This window comes from Pseudophryne corroboree, chromosome 1, assembly GCF_028390025.1.
Source record: "Pseudophryne corroboree isolate aPseCor3 chromosome 1, aPseCor3.hap2, whole genome shotgun sequence".
Taxonomy (NCBI): domain Eukaryota; kingdom Metazoa; phylum Chordata; class Amphibia; order Anura; family Myobatrachidae; genus Pseudophryne; species Pseudophryne corroboree.
This window is the reverse complement of record NC_086444.1, coordinates 174,195,873-174,219,911: the sequence shown is the minus strand read 5'-3', so window position 1 is coordinate 174,219,911 and position 24,039 is coordinate 174,195,873. Positions and strand designations below refer to the sequence as shown.

Genomic DNA, 24,039 nt, shown 5'->3' with positions numbered 1-24,039 from the left:
GGAGTAGGTCCTTCATGCTACTTTCTGCAGTCATCGGATCTGTTCTACTTTTTTAAATATAGATTGTCTTAGTATACAGATTGATTGATTTGTTTATTTAAAAAACGAAGTGTTCCATTCATACACATTTAATAAATAACCTGTATTGATGAACAACTATTCACTTTATTTTTACCCTGAATTTCGTGTGGTGCATCCAGTAACAAACATTATTTATTATTACCAGTTATTTATATAGTGCACACATATTCCGCAGCGCTTTCCGGAGAATATTTGACCATTCACATCAGTCCCTGCTCCAGTGATGCTTACACTCTATATTCCCTATTACATGTACACACACACACATTCACACTAGGGTTAATTTTGTTAGGGGCCAATTAACCTACCAGTATATTTTTGGAATGAGACCGAAGTACCCGGAGGAAACCCACGCAAGAACAGGGAGTATATACAAACTCCGCACAGTTTGGGCCATGGTGGGAATCGAACCCATGACCTCAGTGCTGTGAGGCAGTAATGCTAACCATTACACCATCCGTACATGAGATATAGCAATTTAAATTTATAGCACATACCGTAACCAGTGAGGCAGTGACTATAGATTTACAAACACTCCCAATCAGTGGTGGATTTTAACTATGGACTGCAGCCCCCCAGGTAAAATCAGCCACTACAGCTCAGTGTCATTGAAGCCAGATGCAGTCAGTGACTGTACTGGCTTCACTGTGACTGGCAGTGACTTCTTATTGAAAGTCCTACCTGCCAGTCACAGACACACAAGGCAGTCCCACTGGGATGTGCTTCCTCCCTCCGGGACTGCCAGACCAGGCTGTGCCTTTCGCGCAGCCCAATCTGACTTCTACGGGCTGCAGCTGATGCAGTACATAGAATCTTGGGGTTTGCGGATGCGCAGTCGTACGGCAGCGTCTATGTGTGTGCAGTCGTACAGCGGCGTCTGCGCATGTGCCGGTACTGACACCTGCCGGATCCACTGCACAGGTGCAGGGACCCGGGCTGGCGGCTGGCTGTCTCCTCTGCTCAGTGACAGCCCTCCTACTAAAGATAAGTAGGAGCCGCCACTGCTCCCAATCAAATGAGATTAGGCTGTCACTGAAATGAAAACTAGGTTAAGGACTATGAAAAATGTAAAATCTGAACAAGATGAACAACTGAATTTAGCCATCTTTCTAACAGTGATTACACTAATTGATAGTTAATATTAATAATCATTTTTACTTAATAATGCATAAATACATTTTTATCGTAAAATAAACAATGGAACTGGGGTTGGCCAACCCCAGAAACATTAACATAGGATTGGGAGTCTTTGTATATCTACAGTCACTATTACAAATGTTGTAAAACGAGATACCAAACACAAGAAAAAGGGCTCCAGGCCCTATAGTAATCCTTGGCCTTTTGCCCCACATCAGGGCTGTAACTAGGTGTGTGCCGAGTGTGCTTGGCCCTCAGCGCATATGCACTGTGGGCGGAGAACCAGCACGTCTTCCCCTCCGAGGCCGCCCAAATCCACCACAGCCGGCCAACACTCGCGATCTCATCAATCTGCCACCGCCGCCTGCCCGTAGCTTCAATGCTGCCGCTTGCATGTCTCCCTTGAAGGGAGTCCTTTCTGTCAGGCTGCCAGAAACCCCTCCCCTCTGCCACCTGCCCGCCCGTGTCCACTGAGGCCTGTCAATACCCGCAATCACATCAATCTGCCGCCCGCCAGCAGCTTCAGCGCTGCCGCTTGCCTGTCTACCTTGAAGGAGCTCTCAGCAGTGGCACCTTTCAGCTTTGTTAGGACTGAAGTAGAGCTGCAGTGCAGAGCTCCGCCTTCCACACACACACGTTAGTGTAGCCATCCCTTGCTGGCATCTGCTGACGTCATCCTGCCGCTAGATACCTATTGCTTGGACCCACCCACCTGGGGGGGTCCTTGCAATAATTGCAAGAAACAGCTCTGCTCCCACCCTCCCCTTACAGCTCTCTGTAACAACCCTCACTCACTGCTTCCTACACTCGCCCGCACTGCTCCCTACACTCTCCCTCACTGCTCTCTACATCAACCCTCACTCACTGCTACCTACACCCATCCTTTATGCTCCTCTCCCACCCTCATTGCTCCCTACACTCAGCCTCTCTCATTGCTCCTTACACCTGACCTCACTCACTGCTCCCTACACTCACTGCTCTATACAACCCTCACTCACTGTTACCTACACCCATCCTTTATGCTCCTCACCCACCCTCACTGCTCTCTACTCCTACCCTCCCTTGCTGCGCTCTACACCGTCTTTTACTCACTGCCCAATCAAATCTGCCTCACTGACAGGGGCGTGCTCCAAAGTGGGATGAAGGCATGTCCCTGTCACTGAGGATGTGTTGGTGCCTCTACTCTGTTTTTTTAATGAGCTCTACCCGCCGTAATGTGTAAAAGGGGACTCTACCCGCCGTAATGTGTAAAAGGGGACTCTACCCGCCATAATGTGTAAAAGGGGACTCTACTTGGCGTAATATGTGGTGGGGTCTCTACCTGGAGTAATGTGTAAAATGGGGCTCTACCTGGAGTACTGTGTGACAGGGGCTATCTGGTGTAATGTGTAAAAGGGGCTCTACCTGGTGTAATGCGTGTAAGTTGTGCTACTTAATTAAGCTGCAACTTAATTTGAATAATGGAGACTACTGTGCAGTATAATATGAATTGGTATTATGTTGTGGCCAAGCCCCTTCCCCATGAAGCCACGCCCCTATATTTTCGCACTGGCCCTATTTTAAATATGGGTGGGGGTGCTGTTTCTTGCACACACCACTAAAATGTCTAGTTACGGCACTGCCCCACATGAACATTTTTAGTTCCTGCACTCATGTTATGCCACCTTGTATTATTCTGTTGCGTAGCGTATGTCCTCCGAAAACTTTTTCTTCTATCTTCCTTCTGTGCATCTTAGTCATGTATTTATGTGATCAGACAGGGTGGCTTATTTTGGGTACCTGATACAGGGGGTACGGGTCGTTGGGTCGACTCAACTTAGATCGACAGTCATTAGGTCGACCACTGAAGGTCAACATGAACATTAGGTCAACATGTACTAGGTCGACAGGTGAAAAGGTCAACATGAGTTTTTGGACTTTTTTTGGTGTTGTTTGGTGTTGTTTTCTACGTAAAGTGACGAGGAACCCCAATTAGTGCACTGTGACCCCTCGCATGGTTCGCTTCGCTCGCCATGCTTCGGGCAAGGTTACCGTTCCCAATTGTAGTCCACGTGGATCGTCAAGTATGAAAAAGTGCCAAAAAAATGGGGGGGAAATGAAAAACTCATGTCTTTTGACCTGTCGACCTAGTACATGTCGACCTAATGACCATGTCAACCTATTGATCATGTCGGCCTAACACATATCGACCTAACGACCGTATCCCAATACAGGAAACTAAGCTTGTCAATACAACTGTACAATATTGTTGTTTCCAGATGTAACAAAAACACACACACAACTGAATACAGTATAAAGACAGAGCATAGAATCCCAGGGCCACAAGAAAAATACAATGTAGAAAATAAAAGTTACACATTAGAGGGTAATCTGTGCTGTGGGAATTCTGGCACTTCTCATTTCAGCCAAAATGGCTGCAATCATAACTGCGTTAAATCTTTTAAACTATATTAAACTGTTCCAGACCTACTTACGTCTTTCTAGATCAGCATTCCCAATGTGTAAGGGGGGTACACACGGGGTGATGTGTGCTGAGCGATCAATCACAGAACGCTCAGCACACATCTCTCTCCCCGCTCAACACGCAGCGCGATGTGTGCACCCAGTGGTGAAGTGAGCGATCTGACTATCGCTATGGGGCATACACACGGAGTGATGTGTGCTTCTTTTCTAAGCAATCTTGTCAGAATGCTTAGAATTCAAGCACACATCGCTACGTGTGTACTGCCCTTAAGCTACAGTAATGTTTATATTCTGAATAAGGCTGTTTAATGCAAGTTACGGATACCAGAGGCTATACTGTAGGTGTGTAACGATATTCCATGTCTCGTCGTTAGCTGTACAGCACAATACTCACTCTGCAAGGCTTCACGTAACTTCTCCTGGCTGTTTACCGCATGGTCCCAGACTATCTCGCTTCCATCTTTGGCTTTTATGAGACCTTTGCTCAAGAAATAGTCCAAAATATTGTCACTCCATGGACCTAATAGAACAGAACAAGACGTCATCCATCCTGGCCTGAAATCTTACATAGCAATAGTCAGGAACAGCGGTTAAACAATCACTGGGTGCAAGAATCACATTCCTGAAGGTAGAGGACCTAATGTAAAAGGTGCGATTTAGGTAACATTTATATTGCCTGGCAATTTTGCATCATAATTTAAAGCAGTGGGGGTTTTTTCGTTTGGGGGAGGGGGGTTAAGGCAAAACTAGTTTGGTATATATATAAAAAAAAAACATTTTTTTTATACTTTTGCCAAAAAGTCCAATGTAACAAAACAACATCTTGTCACGATCCGGGTATCTGGACGCCATTTCTTACCCATCAGATGCCTCCTAAGGCTGGCTCAGCGCTCCAGGACCGGATCCCATCTGTTATCCTGATGTGTACATTCCTGTATCCTCTCCTGTCACTCTGGGACGCTGTCACAGTAAACGCCATATTACACCTGGCATGGCGTCTCCCGCGGCCTCCGCCGCCGTCCCTGAACTTCTGCATGCAGAGTGTCTGAGTGGCGATTACGTCAGCCGCGGCCTCCGCTGTGTCCGCGTGGTTGGATGTGCATCTGTCAGCCTGGCGCCTCCTGTCTCCGGTGGCCGGCGCCGCCATTACTGTTTTCATTACCACATGGATTACAAACCAAACTTCCCTCCAAGTGTCTGCATGGGCGCAGCCATCTTGGATTCTGTCAGCTGATCATTTCCACCGATCTGTTCTCAGTATTGATAATCTGCATAATTGCCTAGCCAATCCCTTCCTTGCTGCAGGTATAAATACACTGTGCCTGAGCAAGGAAGGCGTCAGTGCTTTGGTTGTCAAACCTAGTTCCTGTTTGTCTCTCTCCTGTGATTGTCTTCCAGGTTCCAGCTCCTGTCTCAAGACTTCCACCATGAGACCCGCACCAGCATTCCACCTGCGGTGTAGCCTGACTCTCCAATCCATTGTGGATTCATCTGTTTCCAGCTACAACATTACCTGCTTCCAGCTCAGCTTCCAGCAGAGTACAGCTTCCCTTAAAGGGCCGGTGTCCTTTCTACACTTTACCACTCTCCACCGGTATTATTATTTCTCCGCTCTCAAGTTCTACATTTCAGTTCATATTTCATCGCTCCCAAGTTCATTTATTATTTAACTGGTTCCAGCCAGTATCCACTCCGTGCTAACAACAGTCTGGTTCCAGCCAGTATCCACAGCAGCTGTTTTACCTTCAGCAACCCAGCTTTTCCTGGAACACCAGCTGGCACAATCCTGGGTTATCTCCATTGCTACAGTCGGGCCTGGTAAGGACTTTCCATCTAGAAGATCATAAGAACTATCTCACACTACCAGTGCCCTGTGGCTCCTGCCATCCTGTAGTACCCAGGAACTGTATTTATTATTTGCTGACTTTTACGTTTTCTTTTACTGCTGCTGTGTTGCGGAGTTGTCATAATAAACATCATTGACTTTTATCCAAGTTGTCGTGGTCACGCCTTCGGGCAGTTATTATTCATGTTACTTACATGTCCAGGGGTCTGATACAACCTCCCAGGTTCCGGTACATCTCAGCCCCTACAACTGAGGCTGCCTCCCGTCAGCTCAGGCCCTCAGTTGTGACAGTAAGCACTGACCAAATGAATCCAGCCGGAGACCAGGATCAAGCGGCCAGGCCGATGCAAGAACTGGCAGCCCGACTAGAACATCAGGAGGCTGCACAGGGCCACATCATCCGCTGTCTCCAGGATCTCTCTACTCGGCTGGATGGGATTCAGACAACTCTCCGTGGATCAGGCGCATCTGGTGCGTCAACCACAGTGACTCCAGCTATAACCCCACCCACCTTACCCATTTCTGCTCCACGTCTTCATCTTCCAACGCCAGCAAAATTTGACGGATCTCCAAGATTTTGCAGGGGATTTCTCAACCAGTGTGAGATTCAGTTTGAGCTACAACCTGGCAATTTTCCCAGTGACCGTACAAAAATTGCCTACATCATCTCTCTTCTCAGTGGCTCCGCCCTTGACTGGGCATCACCGTTATGGGAGAGGTCCGACACCCTGCTATCTTCTTACACTGCATTCGTGTCAACATTCAGGCGCATCTTCGACGAGCCAGGCCGGGTAACCTCAGCTTCATCCGAGATTCTCCGTTTACGCCAGGGGTCACGTACTGTAGGACAATATCTGATACAGTTCCAGATCCTGGCATCCGAACTGGCATGGAACGACGAGGCCCTGTATGCTGCATTCTGGCATGGCTTATCTGAGCTTATTAAAGATGAGTTAGCTACCAGAGACTTACCTTCTAAGTTAGATGAGCTAATCTCACTCTGCACGAAAGTTGATTTACGTTTCAGAGAGAGAGCAACTGAGCGTGGAAGATCATCTGCTCCAAAATCTTCTGCTCCTCCTCCTCGTCAACTGTCACCATCTAAAGATGAGCCCATGCAAATTGGCCGTTCCCGTTTAACTCCTGCTGAGCGCCGAAGACGTCTCTCTGAGTCTCTTTGTCTTTACTGTGCAGCTCCGTCTCACACCATCAATGCCTGTCCCGAACGTCCGGGAAAACTCCAAACCCTAGCTCGCCCAGGAGAGGGCCGGCTAGGAGTAATGATCTCCTCTCCATCTCCTCATGATTGTAATCTCCCAGTCTCGCTTCAAGTTGCTCAACGTTATCGGAACGTCATTGCCCTCCTTGATTCCGGAGCAGCTGGGAACTTTATTACTGAAGCCTATGTTAAACGGTGGTCCCTACCCACCGAGAGACTTCCTTCCTCCTTTTCCTTAACTGCCGTGGATGGCAGTAAAATTTTTGATACTGTTATTGCTCTAAGGACTCTACCAGTTCGTCTGAGAGTGGGAGTTCTTCATTCCGAACTTATTTCACTTTTAGTGATTCCAAGAGCCACACATCCTGTGGTCCTGGGCCTTCCATGGCTCCGTCTTCACAATCCTACAATTGATTGGACGACTACGCAAATCCTGGCATGGGGTTCCTCCTGTGCAGAGACATGTTTGTTTAAAGTATTGCCTGTCTGTTCTTCCTCCCCCAGGTCGTCTGATGTTCCACCTCCTCCATATCAAGATTTCACGGATGTGTTCAGTAAAGCTTCTGCTGATATCCTTCCTCCTCATAGAGAATGGGACTGCCCGATTGATCTCGTTCCAGGGAAGGTTCCACCTCGAGGCCGAACTTATCCGTTGTCTCTGCCTGAGACGCATTCTATGGAGGAATACATTAAAGAGAACCTAGCAAAGGGGTTCATTCGACCTTCTTCTTCCCCAGCCGGCGCAGGCTTCTTTTTTGTAAAAAAGAAAGATGGTGGTCTGCGGCCGTGCATCGACTACAGAGGTTTGAACGACATTACCATCAAGAACCGTTATCCTTTACCCCTGATTACTGAGCTCTTTGACAGAGTTAGCGGAGCTACCATCTTTACAAAGCTGGACTTGCGAGGTGCATACAATCTCATCCGGATCCGTGAGGGTGACGAGTGGAAGACCGCCTTTAACACCCGTGACGGACATTATGAGTACCTCGTCATGCCCTTCGGATTGAGCAATGCTCCAGCTGTCTTCCAGCATTTTGTCAATGAGATCTTCAGAGACATTCTATACCGTCATGTCGTGGTCTATCTAGACGATATCCTCATTTTTGCCAACGATTTAGAGGAACATCGTTTTTGGGTTAAAGAGGTTCTGTCCCGTCTCCGTGTCAATCATCTCTATTGCAAATTAGAAAAATGCGTCTTTGAAGTCAAGTCCATTCCGTTTCTAGGGTACATTGTGTCCGGTTCCGGACTAGAGATGGATCCTGAGAAACTACAAGCAATTCAGAATTGGCCGGTACCCTTAACCCTCAAAGGGGTCCAGAGGTTCTTAGGGTTCGCCAATTATTACCGAAAGTTTATACGAGACTTTTCCACCATTGTGGCGCCTATTACTGCTTTCACCAAGAAGGGTGCTAACCCGTCCAAGTGGTCTGAAGAAGCCATGCAAGCTTTTCATCTTTTAAAACAGAGGTTCATCTCTGCGCCTGTCCTGAAACAGCCTGACATCGACTCTCCTTTCATCCTAGAGGTGGATGCCTCCTCCGTTGGAGTAGGAGCGGTGTTATCTCAGAGGGCTAAAGATGGCCATTTACATCCTTGCAGTTTCTTCTCCCGGAAGTTCTCCCCAGCTGAGCGCAACTATGCCATTGGCGACCAGGAGTTGCTAGCCATCAAGCTCGCTCTAGAAGAGTGGAGGTATCTGTTGGAGGGAGCTTCTCATTTAATCACCATACTTACAGACCACAAGAACCTTTTATACCTGAAGGGCGCACAATGTCTCAACCCTCGTCAGGCCAGATGGGCACTTTTCTTTTCCAGGTTCGACTTTAAACTCCAGTTCTGTCCGGGCTCTCAGAATCGCAAGGCCGATGCCCTTTCCCGCTCATGGGAGCAAGAAAATGAGTCAGAGTCTTCAGACAAGCATCCTATTATAAATCCGTTGGCATTCTCCACGGTAGGGATGGACTCTACGCCCCCATCAGGGAAAAGTTTTGTGAAGCCGATGCTAAGGAAGAAGCTCATGCATTGGGCCCATGCTTCCCGTTTTGCCGGACATACAGGTATCCAAAAAACCCTGGAGTTTATCTCTAGGTCCTATTGGTGGCCAACTCTGAAAAAAGACGTCTTGGAGTTTATTGCATCTTGCCCAAAGTGTGCCCAACATAAAGTATTCCGCCAGTCGCCTGCGGGGCAACTGGTTCCACTATCCGTTCCCCGTCGACCATGGACCCACTTGTCGATGGATTTCATTACAGACTTACCCATGTGCAACAAGTTCAATACCATCTGGGTGGTAGTTGACCGGTTCACCAAGATGGCACACTTCATTCCTCTCACCGGTCTTCCGTCAGCTTCCAAGTTGGCTCAAGTATTCATACAAGAGATCTTCCGACTCCACGGTCTTCCTGAAGAAATTATCTCAGATCGAGGAGTTCAATTCACAGCCAAATTCTGGCGAAGTTTATGTCAAGTCCTCCAAGTCAAGCTAAAGTTTTCCACGGCTTACCATCCTCAGACCAATGGTCAAACCGAGAGGGTGAATCAGGACTTGGAGGCCTTCCTCCGCATCTATGTGTCCTCCTCTCAAGATGACTGGGTTCAATTACTTCCCTGGGCCGAGTTCTGTCATAACAACCAGTATCATTCTTCATCTGCTTCAACACCATTCTTCACTAACTTTGGATTCCACCCTAAAGTCCCTGAGTTCCAACCGCTTCCAGCAACTTCTGTTCCCGCAGTGGATATCACCTTGCATCAGTTTGCCAATATCTGGAAGAGCGTACGATCAGCTCTGCTCAAGGCATCGTTCAGGTACAAGAAGTTTGCGGATAAGAAGCGTCGAGCAGTTCCTGCTCTCAAGGTGGGTGATCGGGTATGGTTATCCACGAAGAATTTGAGGTTAAGAGTTCCCAGTATGAAGTTTGCACCTCGCTATATCGGTCCTTTCAAGATTGAACAAGTCATCAATCCTGTTGCTTACAGACTCCAGTTGCCTCCCTTCTTAAAAATACCCAGGACATTCCATGTTTCCCTGTTGAAACCGCTGATCTTGAATCGGTTTCATTCCTCACTTCCTCCAACTCCGAAAGTCCAAACTCAACGAGGCGTTGAGTATGAAGTGGCCAAGATCCTGGACTCACGTCACCGTTACGGTCAACTACAATATCTTATTGACTGGAAGGGTTATGGTCCTGAGAAACGTTCATGGACCAATGCTTCCGATGTCCATGCTCCTGCCTTGGTCCGGAGATTCCATTCCAAGTTTCCTCAAAAGCCAAAGAAGTGTCCTGGGGCCACTCCTAAAGGGGGGTGTGCTGTCACGATCCGGGTATCTGGACGCCATTTCTTACCCATCAGATGCCTCCTAAGGCTGGCTCAGCGCTCCAGGACCGGATCCCATCTGTTATCCTGATGTGTACATTCCTGTATCCTCTCCTGTCACTCTGGGACGCTGTCACAGTAAACGCCATATTACACCTGGCATGGCGTCTCCCGCGGCCTCCGCCGCCGTCCCTGAACTTCTGCATGCAGAGTGTCTGAGTGGCGATTACGTCAGCCGCGGCCTCCGCTGTGTCCGCGTGGTTGGATGTGCATCTGTCAGCCTGGCGCCTCCTGTCTCCGGTGGCCGGCGCCGCCATTACTGTTTTCATTACCACATGGATTACAAACCAAACTTCCCTCCAAGTGTCTGCATGGGCGCAGCCATCTTGGATTCTGTCAGCTGATCATTTCCACCAATCTGTTCTCAGTATTGATAATCTGCATAATTGCCTAGCCAATCCCTTCCTTGCTGCAGGTATAAATACACTGTGCCTGAGCAAGGAAGGCGTCAGTGCTTTGGTTGTCAAACCTAGTTCCTGTTTGTCTCTCTCCTGTGATTGTCTTCCAGGTTCCAGCTCCTGTCTCAAGACTTCCACCATAGAGACCCGCACCAGCATTCCACCTGCGGTGTAGCCTGACTCTCCAATCCATTGTGGATTCATCTGTTTCCAGCTACAACATTACCTGCTTCCAGCTCAGCTTCCAGCAGATTACAGCTTCCCTTAAAGGGCCGGTGTCCTTTCTACACTTTACCACTGTCCACCGGTATTATTATTTCTCCGCTCTCAAGTTCTACATTTCAGTTCATATTTCATCGCTCCCAAGTTCATTTATTATTTAACTGGTTCCAGCCAGTATCCACTCCGTGCTAACAACAGTCTGGTTCCAGCCAGTATCCACAGCAGCTGTTTTACCTTCAGCAACCCAGCTTTTCCTGGAACACCAGCTGGCACAATCCTGGGTTATTTCCATTGCTACAGTCGGGCCTGGTAAGGACTTTCCATCTAGAAGATCATAAGAACTATCTCACACTACCAGTGCCCTGTGGCTCCTGCCATCCTGTAGTACCCAGGAACTGTATTTATTATTTGCTGACTTTTACGTTTTCTTTTACTGCTGCTGTGTTGCGGAGTTGTCATAATAAACATCATTGACTTTTATCCAAGTTGTCGTGGTCACGCCTTCGGGCAGTTATTATTCATGTTACTTACATGTCCAGGGGTCTGATACAACCTCCCAGGTTCCGGTACATCTCAGCCCCTACAACTGAGGCTGCCTCCCGTCAGCTCAGGCCCTCAGTTGTGACACATCTAAATCAGCTATCCCAACAAAAACAGCAACTGGTCTGATCTATAAGGGTCTGGGACTCCAGGTCGACAACAAAAAGGTCGACACACCTTAGGTCGACATGGACAAAAGGTCGACATGACCAAGGTCGACATGGAAAAAAGGTCGACATGAGTTTTTTATGGGGGGTTTTTTTGTCGTTTTCTTCGTAGAGTGACCGGGAACCCCAATTAGTGCACCGCGTCCCCTCGCATGGCTCGCTTCGCTCACCATGCTTCGGGCATGGTGCCTTCGCTCCGCTACCGCTTAGCTCGGCACAGATTATCGTTCCAATCGTAGTCCACGTGGATCGTTAAGTATGAAAAGGTTCCAAAAAAGAAAAAAATCGTGAAAAACTCATGTCGACCTTTTTCCATGTCGACCTTGTTCCTGTTGACCTTTTGTCCATGTTGACCTAAGGTGTGTCGACCAATTGACATCGACCTCTGGTGTGTCTACCTTTTTGTTGTCGACCTGGAGTCCGGATACTGATCTATAATGTGTGGAGTACTTGAGCTCATTCAAATTCTACACTGGTCTTTGCCCACAAAACCATCCCTGAAGGATGCGACTGCTAAGAGAGTGACAGGCTACGGGTGTTTCGGGGGCGGGGAGGGAAGAGCAGGAAACGCAGGCATGTCATGGCCGTTTTCGGGGCGACCCGATGACGTAGTCTGCATTTCATGCGATAGGAAACATGGTTGCAATGCAATATGAGCAGCATGGAGGAGTTCCTCGCCTTCTGCACTAAGCTGCCGGTGAGAAACATAAAGGTCAATCCAATTGACATAGTGACATAGTTAATGAGGTTGAAAAAGACAAATTGCCCATCGAATTGAACCTGTATTATAATTCTTACACTATACTGTATTTAGATAAGTTTACTACAATGACCCAGCTGAAATACGGCACAGCAAAAACCTGTATTGCCAAAACAAACAATTTTGCAATCTTGTTAATAAATAGCCGTTGTAAAATCATCAGCATTTACAATGAGCTTAATAGGCTCACTGACGGATCCCAAGCTTAACAGCATCCACCAGAGGCCCAAGATTAATTAAAATAGAATGTGACTGAAAGTGTCTATACTAGAGGTGTCTGTAACACTCAGCACTGGAATGGTGTATACTAGAGATGTCTGTAACACTCAGCACTGGAAGGGTGTATACTAGAGATGTCTGTAACACTCAGCACTGGAAGGATGTATACTAGAGGTGTTTGTAACACTCGCCACTGAAAGGATGTCTATAGGGATGCAGGTAACACTCGATACTGGAAAGGTGTATATTAGAGACGCCGGTAACACTCAGCACTAGTGATGAGCGGGTTCGGTTCCTCGGAATCCGAACCCCCCGAACTTCACCCATTTTACACAGGTCCGAGGGATACTCCAGTATTGCTCGGTTAACCCGAGCGCGCCCGAACGTCATCATCCCGCTGTCGGATTCTCGCGAGATTCGGATTCTATATAAGGAGCCGCGTGTCGCCGCCATTTTTCATTCGTGCATTGGAAATTATAGTGAGAGGACGTGGCTGGCGTCCTCTCACTTTGTTTCAGAACTTTCAGGGTGCTGCAAATATCTTTATTCTGGGGACCAGCAGTATTATAGGAGGAGTACAGTGCAGAGTTTTGCTGACCAGTGACCACCAGTATTATACGTTCTCTGCCTGAAAAACGCTCCATATCTGTGCTCAGTGTGCTGCATATATCTGTGCTCACACTGCTTTATTGTGGGGACTGGGGACAGCAGTATTATATACGAGGAGTACAGTGCAGAGTTTTGCTGACCAGTGACCACCAGTATTATACGTTCTCTGCCTGAAAAACGCTCCATATCTGTGCTGCATTGTAGTATATAGTAGGAGTACAGTGCATAATTTTGCTGACCACCAGTATATAATATATAGCAGTACGGTACAGTAGGCCACTGCTCTACCTTCCTCTGTGTCGTCAAGTATACTATCCATCCATACCTGTGGTGCATTTCAGTTTTGCACAGTTTGCTGACCACTAGTATATAATATATAGCAGTACGGTACAGTAGCCCACTGCTCTACCTACCTCTGTGTCGTCAGGTATACTATCCATCCATACCTGTGGTGCATTTCAGTTTTGCACAGTTTGCTGACCACCAGTATATAATATATAGCAGTACGGTACAGTAGGCCACTGCTCTACCTACCTCTGTATCTTCAAGTATACTATCCATCCATACCTGTGGTGCATTTCAGTTGTGCGCAGTATATATAGTAGTAGGCCATTGCTATTGATACTGGCATATAATTCCACACATTAAAAAACGTAAAATAGGGAAAGATCAAGATCCACTTCCACCTCGTGCTGAAGCTGCTGCCATTAGTCATGGCCGAGACGATGAAATGCCATCAACGTCGTCTGCCAAGGCCGATGCCCAATATCATAGTAGAGAGCATGTAAAATCCAAAACACAAAAGTTCAGTAAAATGACCCAAAAATCAAAATTAAAAGCGTCTGAGGAGAAGCGTAAACTTGCCAATATGCCATTTACGACACGGAGTGGCAAGGAACGGCTGAGGCCCTGGCCTATGTTCATGGCTAGTGGTTCAGATTCACATGAGGATGGAAGCACTCATCCTCTCGATAGAAAAATGAAAAGACTTAAGCTGGCAAAAGGACAGCAAAGAACTGTGCGTTCTTCTAAATCACAAATCCCCAAGGAGAGTCCAATTGTGTCGGCTGCGATGCCTGACCTTCCCAACACTGGACGGGAAGAGGTGGCGCCTTCCGCCATTTGCACGCCCCCTGCAAGTGCTGGAAGGAGCACCTGCAGTCCAGTTCCTGAGTCAAATTGAAGATGTCACTGTTGAAGTACACCAGGATGAGGATATGGGTGTTGCTGGCGCTGAGGAGGAAATTGACAAGGAGGATTCTGATGGTGAGGTGGTTTGTTTAAGTCAGGCACCCGGGGAGACACCTGTTGTCTGTGGGACGAATATGGCCATTGACATGCCTGGTCAAATTACAAAAAAAATCACCTCTTCGGTGTGGAATTATTTTAACACAAATGCGGACAACATGTGTCAAGCCGTGTGTTGCCTTTGTCAAGCTGTAATAAGTAGGGGCAAGGACGTTAACCACCTCGGAACATCCTCCCTTATACGTCACCTGCAGCGTATTCATCATAAGTCAGTGACAAGTTAAAAAACTTTGGATGACAGCGGAAGCAGTCCACTGACCACTAAATCCCTTCCTCTTGTAACCAAGCTCCTGCAAACCACACCACCAACTCCCTCAGTGTCAATTTCCTCCTTACACAGGAAAGCCAATAGTCCTGCAGGCCATGTCACTATCAAGTCTGACGAGTCCTCTCCTGCCTGGGATTCCTCCGATGCATCCTTGAGTGTAATCCCTACTGCTGCTGGCGCTGCTGTTGTTGCTGCTGGGAGTCGATCGTCATCCCAGAGGGGAAGTCGGAAGACCACTTGTACTACTTCCAGTAAGCAATTGACTGTCCAACAGTCCTTTGCGAGGAAGATGAAATATCACAGCAGTCATCCTGCTGCAGAACGGATAACTCAGGCCTTAGTAGCCTGGGCGGTGAGAAACGTGTTTCCGTTATCCACCGTTAATTCACAGGCAACTACAGACTTGATTGAGGTACTGTGTCCCCGGTACCCAACACCATCTAGGTTCCATTTCTCTAGGCAGGCGATACCGAAAATGTACACAGACCTCAGAAAAAGTCACCAGTGTCCTAAAAAATGCAGTTGTACCCAATGTCCACTTAACCACGGACATGTGGACAAGTGGAGCAGGGCAGACTCAGGACTATATGAATGTGACAGCCCACTGGGTAGATGTATTGCCTCCCGCAGCAAGAACAGCAGTGGCGGCACCAGTAGCAGCATCTTGCAAACGCCAACTCGTTCCTAGGCAGGCTACGCTTTGTATCACCGCTTTCCAGAAGAGGCACACAGCTGACAACCTCTTACGGAAACTGAGGAACATCATCGCAGAATGGCTTACCCCAAATGGACTCTCCTGGGGATTTGTGACATCGGACAACGCCAGCAATATTGTGCGTGCATTACATCTGGGCAAATTCCAGCATGTCCCATGTTTTGCACATACATTGAATTTGGTGATGAAGAATTATTTAAAAAAATGACAGGGGCGTGCAAGAGATGCTGTCGGTGGCCCGAAGAATTGCGGGCCACTTTCGGCATTCAGCCACCGCGTGCTGAAGACTGGAGCACCAGCAAACAGTCCTGAACCTGCCCTGCCATCATCTGAAGCAAGAGGTGGTAACGAGGTGGAATTCAACCCTCTATATGCTTCAGAGGATGGAGGAGCAGCAAAAGGCCTTTCAAGCCTATACATCTGCTTACGATATAGGCAAAGGAGGGGGAATGCACCTGACTCAAGCGCAGTGGAGAATGATTTCAACGTTGTGCAAGGTTCTGCAACCCTTTGAACTTGCCACACGTGAAGTCAGTTGAGACAATGCCAGCCTGAGTCAGGTCATTCCCCTCATCAGGCTTTTGCAGAAGAAGCTGGAGACATTGAAGGAGGAGCTAAAACAGAGCGATTCCGCTAGGCATGTGGGACTTGTGGATGGAGCCATTAATTCGCTTAACCAGGATTTACGGGTGGTCAATCTGTTGAAATCAGAGCACTACATTTTGGCCACCGTGCTCGATTCTAGATTTAAAACCTACGTTGGATCTCTCTTTCTGGCAGACACAAGTCTGCAGAGGTTCAAAGACCTGCTGGTGAGAAAATTGTCAAGTCAAGCGGAACGTGACCCGTCAACAGCTCCTCCTTCACATTCTCCCGCACCTGGGGGTGCGAGGAAAAGGCTAAGAATTCCGAGCCCACCCGCTGGCCGTGATGCAGGGCAGTCTGGAGCGACTGCTGACATCTGGTCCGGGCTGAAGGACCTGCCAACAATTACTGACATGTCGTCTACTGTCACTGCATATGATTCTCTCACCATTGAAAGAATGGTGGAGGATTATATGAGTGACCACATCCAAGTAGGCACGTCAGACAGTCCGTACGTAAACTGGCAGGAAAAAGAGGCAATTTTTGAGGCCCTTGCAGAAACTGGCTTCCTTTTACCTAAGTTGCCCACCTTCCAGTGTGTACTCCGAAAGAGTGTTTAGTGCAGCCGCTCACCTTGTCAGCAATCGGCGTACGAGGTTATTTCCAGAAAATGTGGAGAAGATGATGTTCATCAAAATGAATTATAATCAATTCCTCCGTGGAGACATTCACCAGCAATTGCCTCCAGAAAGTACACAGGGACCTGAGATGGTAGATTCCAGTGGGGACGAATTAATAATCTGTGAGGAGGGGGATGTACACAGTGAAAGGGGTGAGGAATCGGACGATGAGGAGGAGGTGGACATCTTGCCTCTGTAGAGCCAGTTTGTGCAAGGAGAGATTGATTGCTTCTTTTTTGGTGGGGGCCCAAACCAACCAGTCATTTCAGTCACAGTTGTGTGGCAGACCCTGTCGCTGAAATGATGGGTTGTTAATGTGTGCATGTCCTGTTTATACAACATAAGGGTGGGTGGGAGGGCCCAAGGACAATTCCATCTTGGACCTCTTTTTTCTTTCATTTTTCTTTGCATCATGTGCTGTTTGGGGACTATTTTTTTGAAGTGCCATCCTGTCTGGCACTGCACTGCCACTCCTAGATGGGCCAGGTGTTTGTGTCGGCCACTTGGGCCGCTTAGCTTAGTCACACAGCTACCTCATTGCGCCTCTTTTTTTCTTTGCATCATGTGCTGTTTGGGGACTATTTTTTTGAAGTGCCATCCTGTCTGACACTGCACTGCCACTCCTAGATGGGCCAGGTGTTTGTGTCGGCCACTTGGGTCGCTTAGCTTAGTCATCCAGCGACCTCGGTGCAAATTTTAGGACTAAAAATAATATTGTGAGGTGTGAGGTGTTCAGAATAGACTGAAAATGAGTGGAAATTATGGTTATTGAGGTTAATAATACTATGGGATCAAAATGACCCCCAAATTATATGATTTAAGCTGTTTTCGAGGGGTTTTTGTAAAACAACACCCGAATCCAAAACACAACCGAATTCGAAAAAAAAATTCAGGGAGGTTTTGCCAAAACGCGTCCGAATCCAAAACACGGCCGCGGAACCGAATCCAAAACCAAAACCCGAAAAATGTCCGGTGCACATCACTACTCAGCACTGGAAAGGTGTATACCATACTTGCCTACTTTTGAAGAAGCATTTCAGGGAGATGTGAAAGTAACACCTATCAGTACGGACGTGTACTGCTACATCTGAGAGGCATGTCATAAAATAAGATTTTAAACCTACCGGTAAATCTTTTTCTCCTAGTCCGTAGAGGATGCTGGGGACTCCGTAAGGACCATGGGGTATAGACGGGTTCCGCAGGAGACATGGGCACTATAAAGAAATTTAGATGGGTGTGCACTGGCTCCTCCCTCTATGCCCCTCCTCCAGACCTCAGTTAGAGAAACTGTGCCCAGAGGAGACGGACAGTACGAGGAAAGGATTTTTGTTAATCTAAGGGCAAGATTCATACCAGCCCACACCATCCACACCGTCTAACCTGGAATATACGCAACCAGTTAACAGTATGAAACAAAACAATATCAGCCAACGACTGATCTTAACTGTAACATAACCCTTATGTAAGCAACAACTATATACAAGTCATGCAGAAAAATGTCCGCACTGGGACGGGCGCCCAGCATCCTCTACGGACTAGGAGAAAAAGATTTACCGGTAGGTTTAAAATCTTATTTTCTCTTACGTCCTAGAGGATGCTGGGGACTCCGTAAGGACCATGGGGATTATACCAAAGCTCCAAAACGGGCGGGAGAGTGCGGATGACTCTGCAGCACCGATTGAGCAAACACAAGGTCCTCATCAGCCAGGGTATCAAACTTGTAGAATTTTGCAAAGGTGTTTGAACCCGACCAAGTAGCTGCTCGGCAAAGCTGTAAAGCCGAGACGCCTCGGGCAGCCGCCCAAGAAGAGCCCACCTTCCTAGTGGAATGGGCCTTTACCGAATTTGGTAACGGCAATCCAGCCGTAGAGTGAGCCTGCTGAATCGTGTTACAGATCCAGCGGACAATAGTCTGCTTAGAAGCAGGAGCGCCAACCTTGTTGGCTGCGTACAGGACAAACAGTGCCTCTGTTTTCCTAATCCGAGCCGTCCTGGCTACGTAAATTTTTAAGGCCCTGACTACATCAAGGTACTTGGAATCCTCCAAGTCTCCCGTAGCCACAGGCACCACAATAGGCTGGTTCATATGAAACGATGACACCACCTTAGGCAAAAATTGAGGACGAGTCCTCAACTCAGCTCTATCCACATGGAAGATGAGATAGGGGCTCTTATAAGACAAGGCCGCTAATTCGGACACCCGCCTTGCAGATGCCAAGGCCAACAACATGACCACCTTCCAAGTGAGAAATTTTAATTCAACTGTTTGAAGAGGCTCAAACCAGTGAGATTTTAGGAACTGTAACACCACGTTAAGGTCCCAAGGTGCCACAAAAGGAGGCTGGATGTGCAGCACTCCCTTTGCAAAAGTCTGGACTTCTGTGAGAGAAGCCAATTCCTTCTGGAAGAAGATAGATAGGGCCGAAATCTGTACCTTAATGGAGCCTAACTTTAGGCCCATATCCACTCCTGTCTGTAGAAAGTGGAGAAAACGGCCCAAGTGGAAATCTTCCGTAGGAGCATTCTTGGCTTCACACCAAGATACATACTTCCTCCAGATACGGTGATAATGTTTCGCCGTCATGTCCTTCCTAGCCTTTATCAGAGTAGGGATGACTTCCTCCGGAATACCTTTCCTAGCTAGGATTCGGTGTTCAACCGCCATGCCGTCAAACGTAACCGCGGTAAGTCTTGGAACATGCAGGGCCCCTGCTGTAACAGGTCCTCCCTGAGAGGAAGAGGCCATGGATCTTCTGTGAGCATCCTGAAGATCTGAATACCAGGCCCTTCGAGGCCAATCTGGAACAATGAGTATTGTCTGCACTCTTTTTCATCTTATGATTCTCAATATTTTTGAGATGAGCGGAAGAGGAGGGAACACATAGACCGACTGAAACACCCATGGTGTCACCAGGGCGTCCACCGCTACTGCCTGAGGGTCTCTTGACCTGGCACAATACCTCCGAAGTTTCTTGTTGAGGCGCGATACCATCATGTCTATTTGAGGAAGTCCCCAAAGACTTTTTATTTCTGCAAAAACTTCTTGATGAAGTCCCTACTCTCCTGGATGGAGATCGTGTCTGCTGAGGAAGTCTGCTTCCCAGTTGTCCACTCCTGGAATGAATACAGCTGACAGAGCGCTTACGTGATTTTCCGCCCAGCGCAGAATCCTGGTGGCTTCCGCCATTGCCAGTGCGCCTTGTCCCGCCTTGGCGGTTTACATGAGCCACGGCCGTGATGTTGTCTGATTGAATCAGAACCGGTAGATCGCGAAGAAGATTCTCCACTTGTCGTAGGCCGTTGTATATGGCACTTAATTCCAGTATGTTGATGTGTAGGCAAGCCTCTTGGCTTGACCACAGTCCCTGAAAATTCCTTCCTTGTGCGACTGCTCCCCATCCTCGGAGGCTCGCGTCCGTAGTCACCAGAACCCAGTCTTGAATGCCGAACCTGCGACCCTCTAGAAGGTGAGCACTCTGCAGCCACCACAGGAGAGACACCCTGGCCCTGGGGGACAGGGTTATTTTCTGATGTATTTGAAGATGGGACCCGGACCACTTGCCCAGAAGGTCCCACTGAAAAGTCCTCGCATGAAACCTGCCGAAGGGGATGGCCTCGTAGGTCGCCACCATTTTCCCCAGTACTCGAGTGCATTGATGGACTGACACTCTTTTCGGTTTTAACAGGTCTCTGACCATGTTCTGGAGTTCCTGGGCTTTTTCCATCGGCAGAAAAACCCTCTTTTGTTCTGTGTCCAGAATCATGCCTAAGAAAGATAACCGAGTCGTTGGAACCAACTGTGACTTTGATAGATTTAGAATCCAGCCATGCTGCTGCAGCACTCTCAGAGAGAACGACACGCTTTTCTGCAACTGTACCTTTGATCTCGCTTTTATCAGGAGATCGTCCAAGTACGGGATAATTGTGACTCCTTGCCTGCGCAGGAGCACCATCATTTCCGCCATTACCTTGGTGAAAACCCTCAGGGCCGTGGAAAGCCCAAACGGCAACGTCTGAAACTGGTAATGACAGTTCTGTACAGCGAATCTCAGGTATGTCTGATGAGGAGGATATATGGGGACGTGAAGGTATGCATCCTTTATGTCTAGTGACACCATAAAATCCCCCCCTTCCAGGCTGCAGATAACTGCCCTGAGCGATTCCATCTTGAACTTGAACCTTTTTAAGTACAAGTTCAGGGATTTTAGATTTAGAATGGGTCTGACCGAGCCATCCGGTTTCGGAACCACAAACAGGGTTGTATAGTACCCTTTTCCCTGTTGTATTAGGGGAACCTTGATAATTACTTGCTGTAGACACAGCTTTTGAATTGCAGCTAAAACTATTTCTCTCTCTGTGGTTGAAGCTGGTAATGCCGATTTGAAGAATCGGCGAGGAGGCACGTCTTCGAATTCTAGCTTGTAGCCTTGGGATACAATTTCCATCGCCCAAGGATCCACGTCCGACTAAACCCAGACGTGGCTGAAGAGTCGATGACGTGCCCCCACCGGTGCCGACTCCCTCAGTGGAGCCCCAGCGTCATGCGGTGGATTTAGTAGAAGCCGGGGAGGACTTCTGCTCCTGGGAACTGGCCGTAGCCGGCATTCTTTTCCCTCTACCCTTACCTCTGGCGAGGAATGAAGAGCCCCGACCTCTTCTGGACTTATGCGACCGAAAGGACTGCATCTGATACTGTGGTGTTTTCTTTTGCTGTGGGGGAACACAAGGCAAAAAGGTAGATTTACCCGCGGTAGCTGTGGAAACCAGGTCCGCGAGACCTTCCTCAAATAAAACCTCACCCTTGTAAGGCAAAACTTCCATATGCCTCTTTGAGTCGGCATCACCCATCCATTGGCGGGTCCACAGTGCTCGCCTAGCAACAATCGCCATGCCGTTGGCCCTCGAACCTAGCAGCCCAACGTGTCTCTGAGCGTCTCTCATATATAATACTGCGTCCTTAATGTGACCTAGGGTCAATAAAATGGTATCCCTATCTAGGGTATCAATGTCAGCTGACAAGGTATCTGTCCAAGCTGCTACTTCGCTGCAAACCCAAGCCGATGCTATTGCCGGTCTGAGCAAAGCGCCCGTATGTGTATAAATTGATTTTAGAGTCGTTTACTGTCTGCGATCAGCAGGATTCTTGAGGGCTGCCGTGTCTGGAGATGGTAGCGCCACCTTCTTGGATAAGCGCGTTAAAGCCTTGTCCACCCTGGGCGAGGATTCCCACCGTACCCTGTCCTGTGCAGGGAAAGGATACGCCATAAGAATTCTTTAGGGAATCTGTAGTTTTTTGTCTGGGGTTTCCCAAGCCTTTTCACATAACGCATTAAGCTCATGAGATGGGGGAAACGTTACCTCAGGTTTCTTTTCCTTAAACATGTGTACCCTCGTGTCAGGGACAGAGGGGTAATCTGTGATATGCAAAACATCTTTTATTGCAATAATCATATAATGAATACTTTTGGCCACCCTTGGGTGTAACCTTGCTTCATCGTAGTCGACACTGGAGTCAGAATCCGTGTCGGTATCAGTGTCTGCTATTTGGAATAGGGGACGTTTTTGAGACCCTGAAGTGTCCTGTGACACCTTCAAAGCCATTGATTGACTCCCTGAAGTATCCCTGGACTCTGCTTTGTCTAATCTCTTATGTAACAAAGTCACATTTGCATTTAACACATTCCACATGTCCAACCAATCAGGTGTCAGCGTTGCTGACGGAGACACCACAATCATCTGCTGCATCTCCTCCTTAGATGAGCCTTCCGCTTCAGACATGCCGACACACGCGTACCGACACCCCTACTCACGCAGGGATATGTTTATATGGAGACAGTTCCCCAATAAGGCCCTTTGGAGAGACAGAGAGAGAGTATGCCAGCACACACCCAGCCCCAACTGACACTGGAAATCAATACCTAAATAAACAGCGCTTTTAAGATATATATATATATATATATATCTTAATATACACTCACTGCGCCAATTATAAGTGCCCCTCCCCCCCTCCTTTTTGCCCTCTGTCACCGTGTTCAGCAGGGGAGAGTCCGGGGAGCCAGCTTCTCTGCATGTGCTGTGGAGAAAATGGCGCTGGTTAGTGCTGTGGGATCAAGCTCCGCCCCCTCAGCGGCGGGCTTCGGTCGCGCTCAATTTTTTTAACACTGGCGGGGGATTGTATAATCTACTGCCTCTGCAGCCTATATAACTCTAATAGCCAATCCTAGAGGTTTATTGCTGCCCAGGGCGCCCCCCCTGCACCCTGCACCCTTCAGTGCCCGCTGTGTGTGTGCGTGTGGGAGCAATGGCACGCAGCGTTACCGCTGCACGTTACTTCAGAGAAGATCTGAAGTCTTCTGCCGCCTTTGATGTCTTTTTTCTTCTTATACTCACCCGGCTTCTATCTTCCAGCTGTGTGAGGAGGACGGCGGCACGGCTCCGGGACGAACGGTGAGGGAGAGACCTGCGTTCCGACCCTCTAGAGCTAATGGTGTCCAGTAGCCTAAGAAGCAGGGCCTATCATTTAAGTAGGTCTGCTTCTCTCTCCTCAGTCCCACGATGCAGGGAGCCTGTTGCCAGCAGTGCTCCCTGAAAATAAAAAACCTAACAAAATTATTTTTCAGAGAAACTCAGGAGAGCTCCCCTGCAATGCACCCAGTCTCCTCTGGGCACAGGATCTAACTGAGGTCTAGAGGAGGGGCATAGAGGGAGGAGCCAGTGCACACCCATCTAAAGTTCTTCATAGTGCCCATGTCTCCTGCGGAGCCCGTCTATACCCCATGGTCCTTACGGAGTCCCCAGCATCCTCTAGGACGTAAGAGAAAAATTACTTACATCCAAATGTACATGAGCCCCAAAGTTAGTAAGATCTAATTGTTGAAGAAAACACTCTTATATTTTGCAGAATTTGTTTGTGTATTGTGCTTTACAAGAGGTTCCATATACTGTAAGTGGCCACAAGAAAATAAGAATTTACTCACCGGTAATTCTATTTCTCGTAGTCCGTAGTGGATGCTGGGTACTCCGTAAGGACCATGGGGTATAGACGGGCTCCGCAGGAGACTGGGCACTCTTAAAAGAAAGATTAGGTACTATATCTGGTGTGCACTGGCTCCTCCCTCCATGCCCCTCCTCCAGACCTCAGTTAGGGAAACTGTGCCCGGAAGAGCTGACATTACTAGGAAAGGATTTGGAATCCAGGGTAAGACTCATACCAGCCACACCAATCACACCGTACAACTCGTGATAACTATACCCAGTTAACAGTATGAACAATAACTGAGCCTCTCTCAACAGATGGCTCATACAATAACCCTTAAGTTAAGCAATAACTATATACATGTATTGCAGAGAGTCCGCACTTGGGACGGGCTCCCAGCATCCACTACGGACTACGAGAAATAGAATTACCGGTGAGTAAATTCTTATTTTCTCTGACGTT

At 48.0% G+C, this 24,039-nt stretch overlaps 1 protein-coding gene across 7 annotated transcripts in view; it reads right to left on the bottom strand.

Moving 5' to 3' along the window:
* Positions 1-24,039, bottom strand: part of FAM151B (family with sequence similarity 151 member B) — a 184,594-nt gene that overhangs the window by 144,399 nt on the left and 16,156 nt on the right. For all 7 annotated transcript variants that reach the window (XR_010245896.1, XR_010245902.1, XR_010245908.1 and 4 more), the window contains exon 2: positions 4,076-4,201. Coding sequence is in view for 4 of the 7 variants with exons in the window: in XM_063963911.1 (XP_063819981.1) it covers positions 4,076-4,201 (126 nt within the window). In the remaining 3 variants the exon portion in view is untranslated. The remainder of the gene's footprint in view (positions 1-4,075; positions 4,202-24,039) is intronic.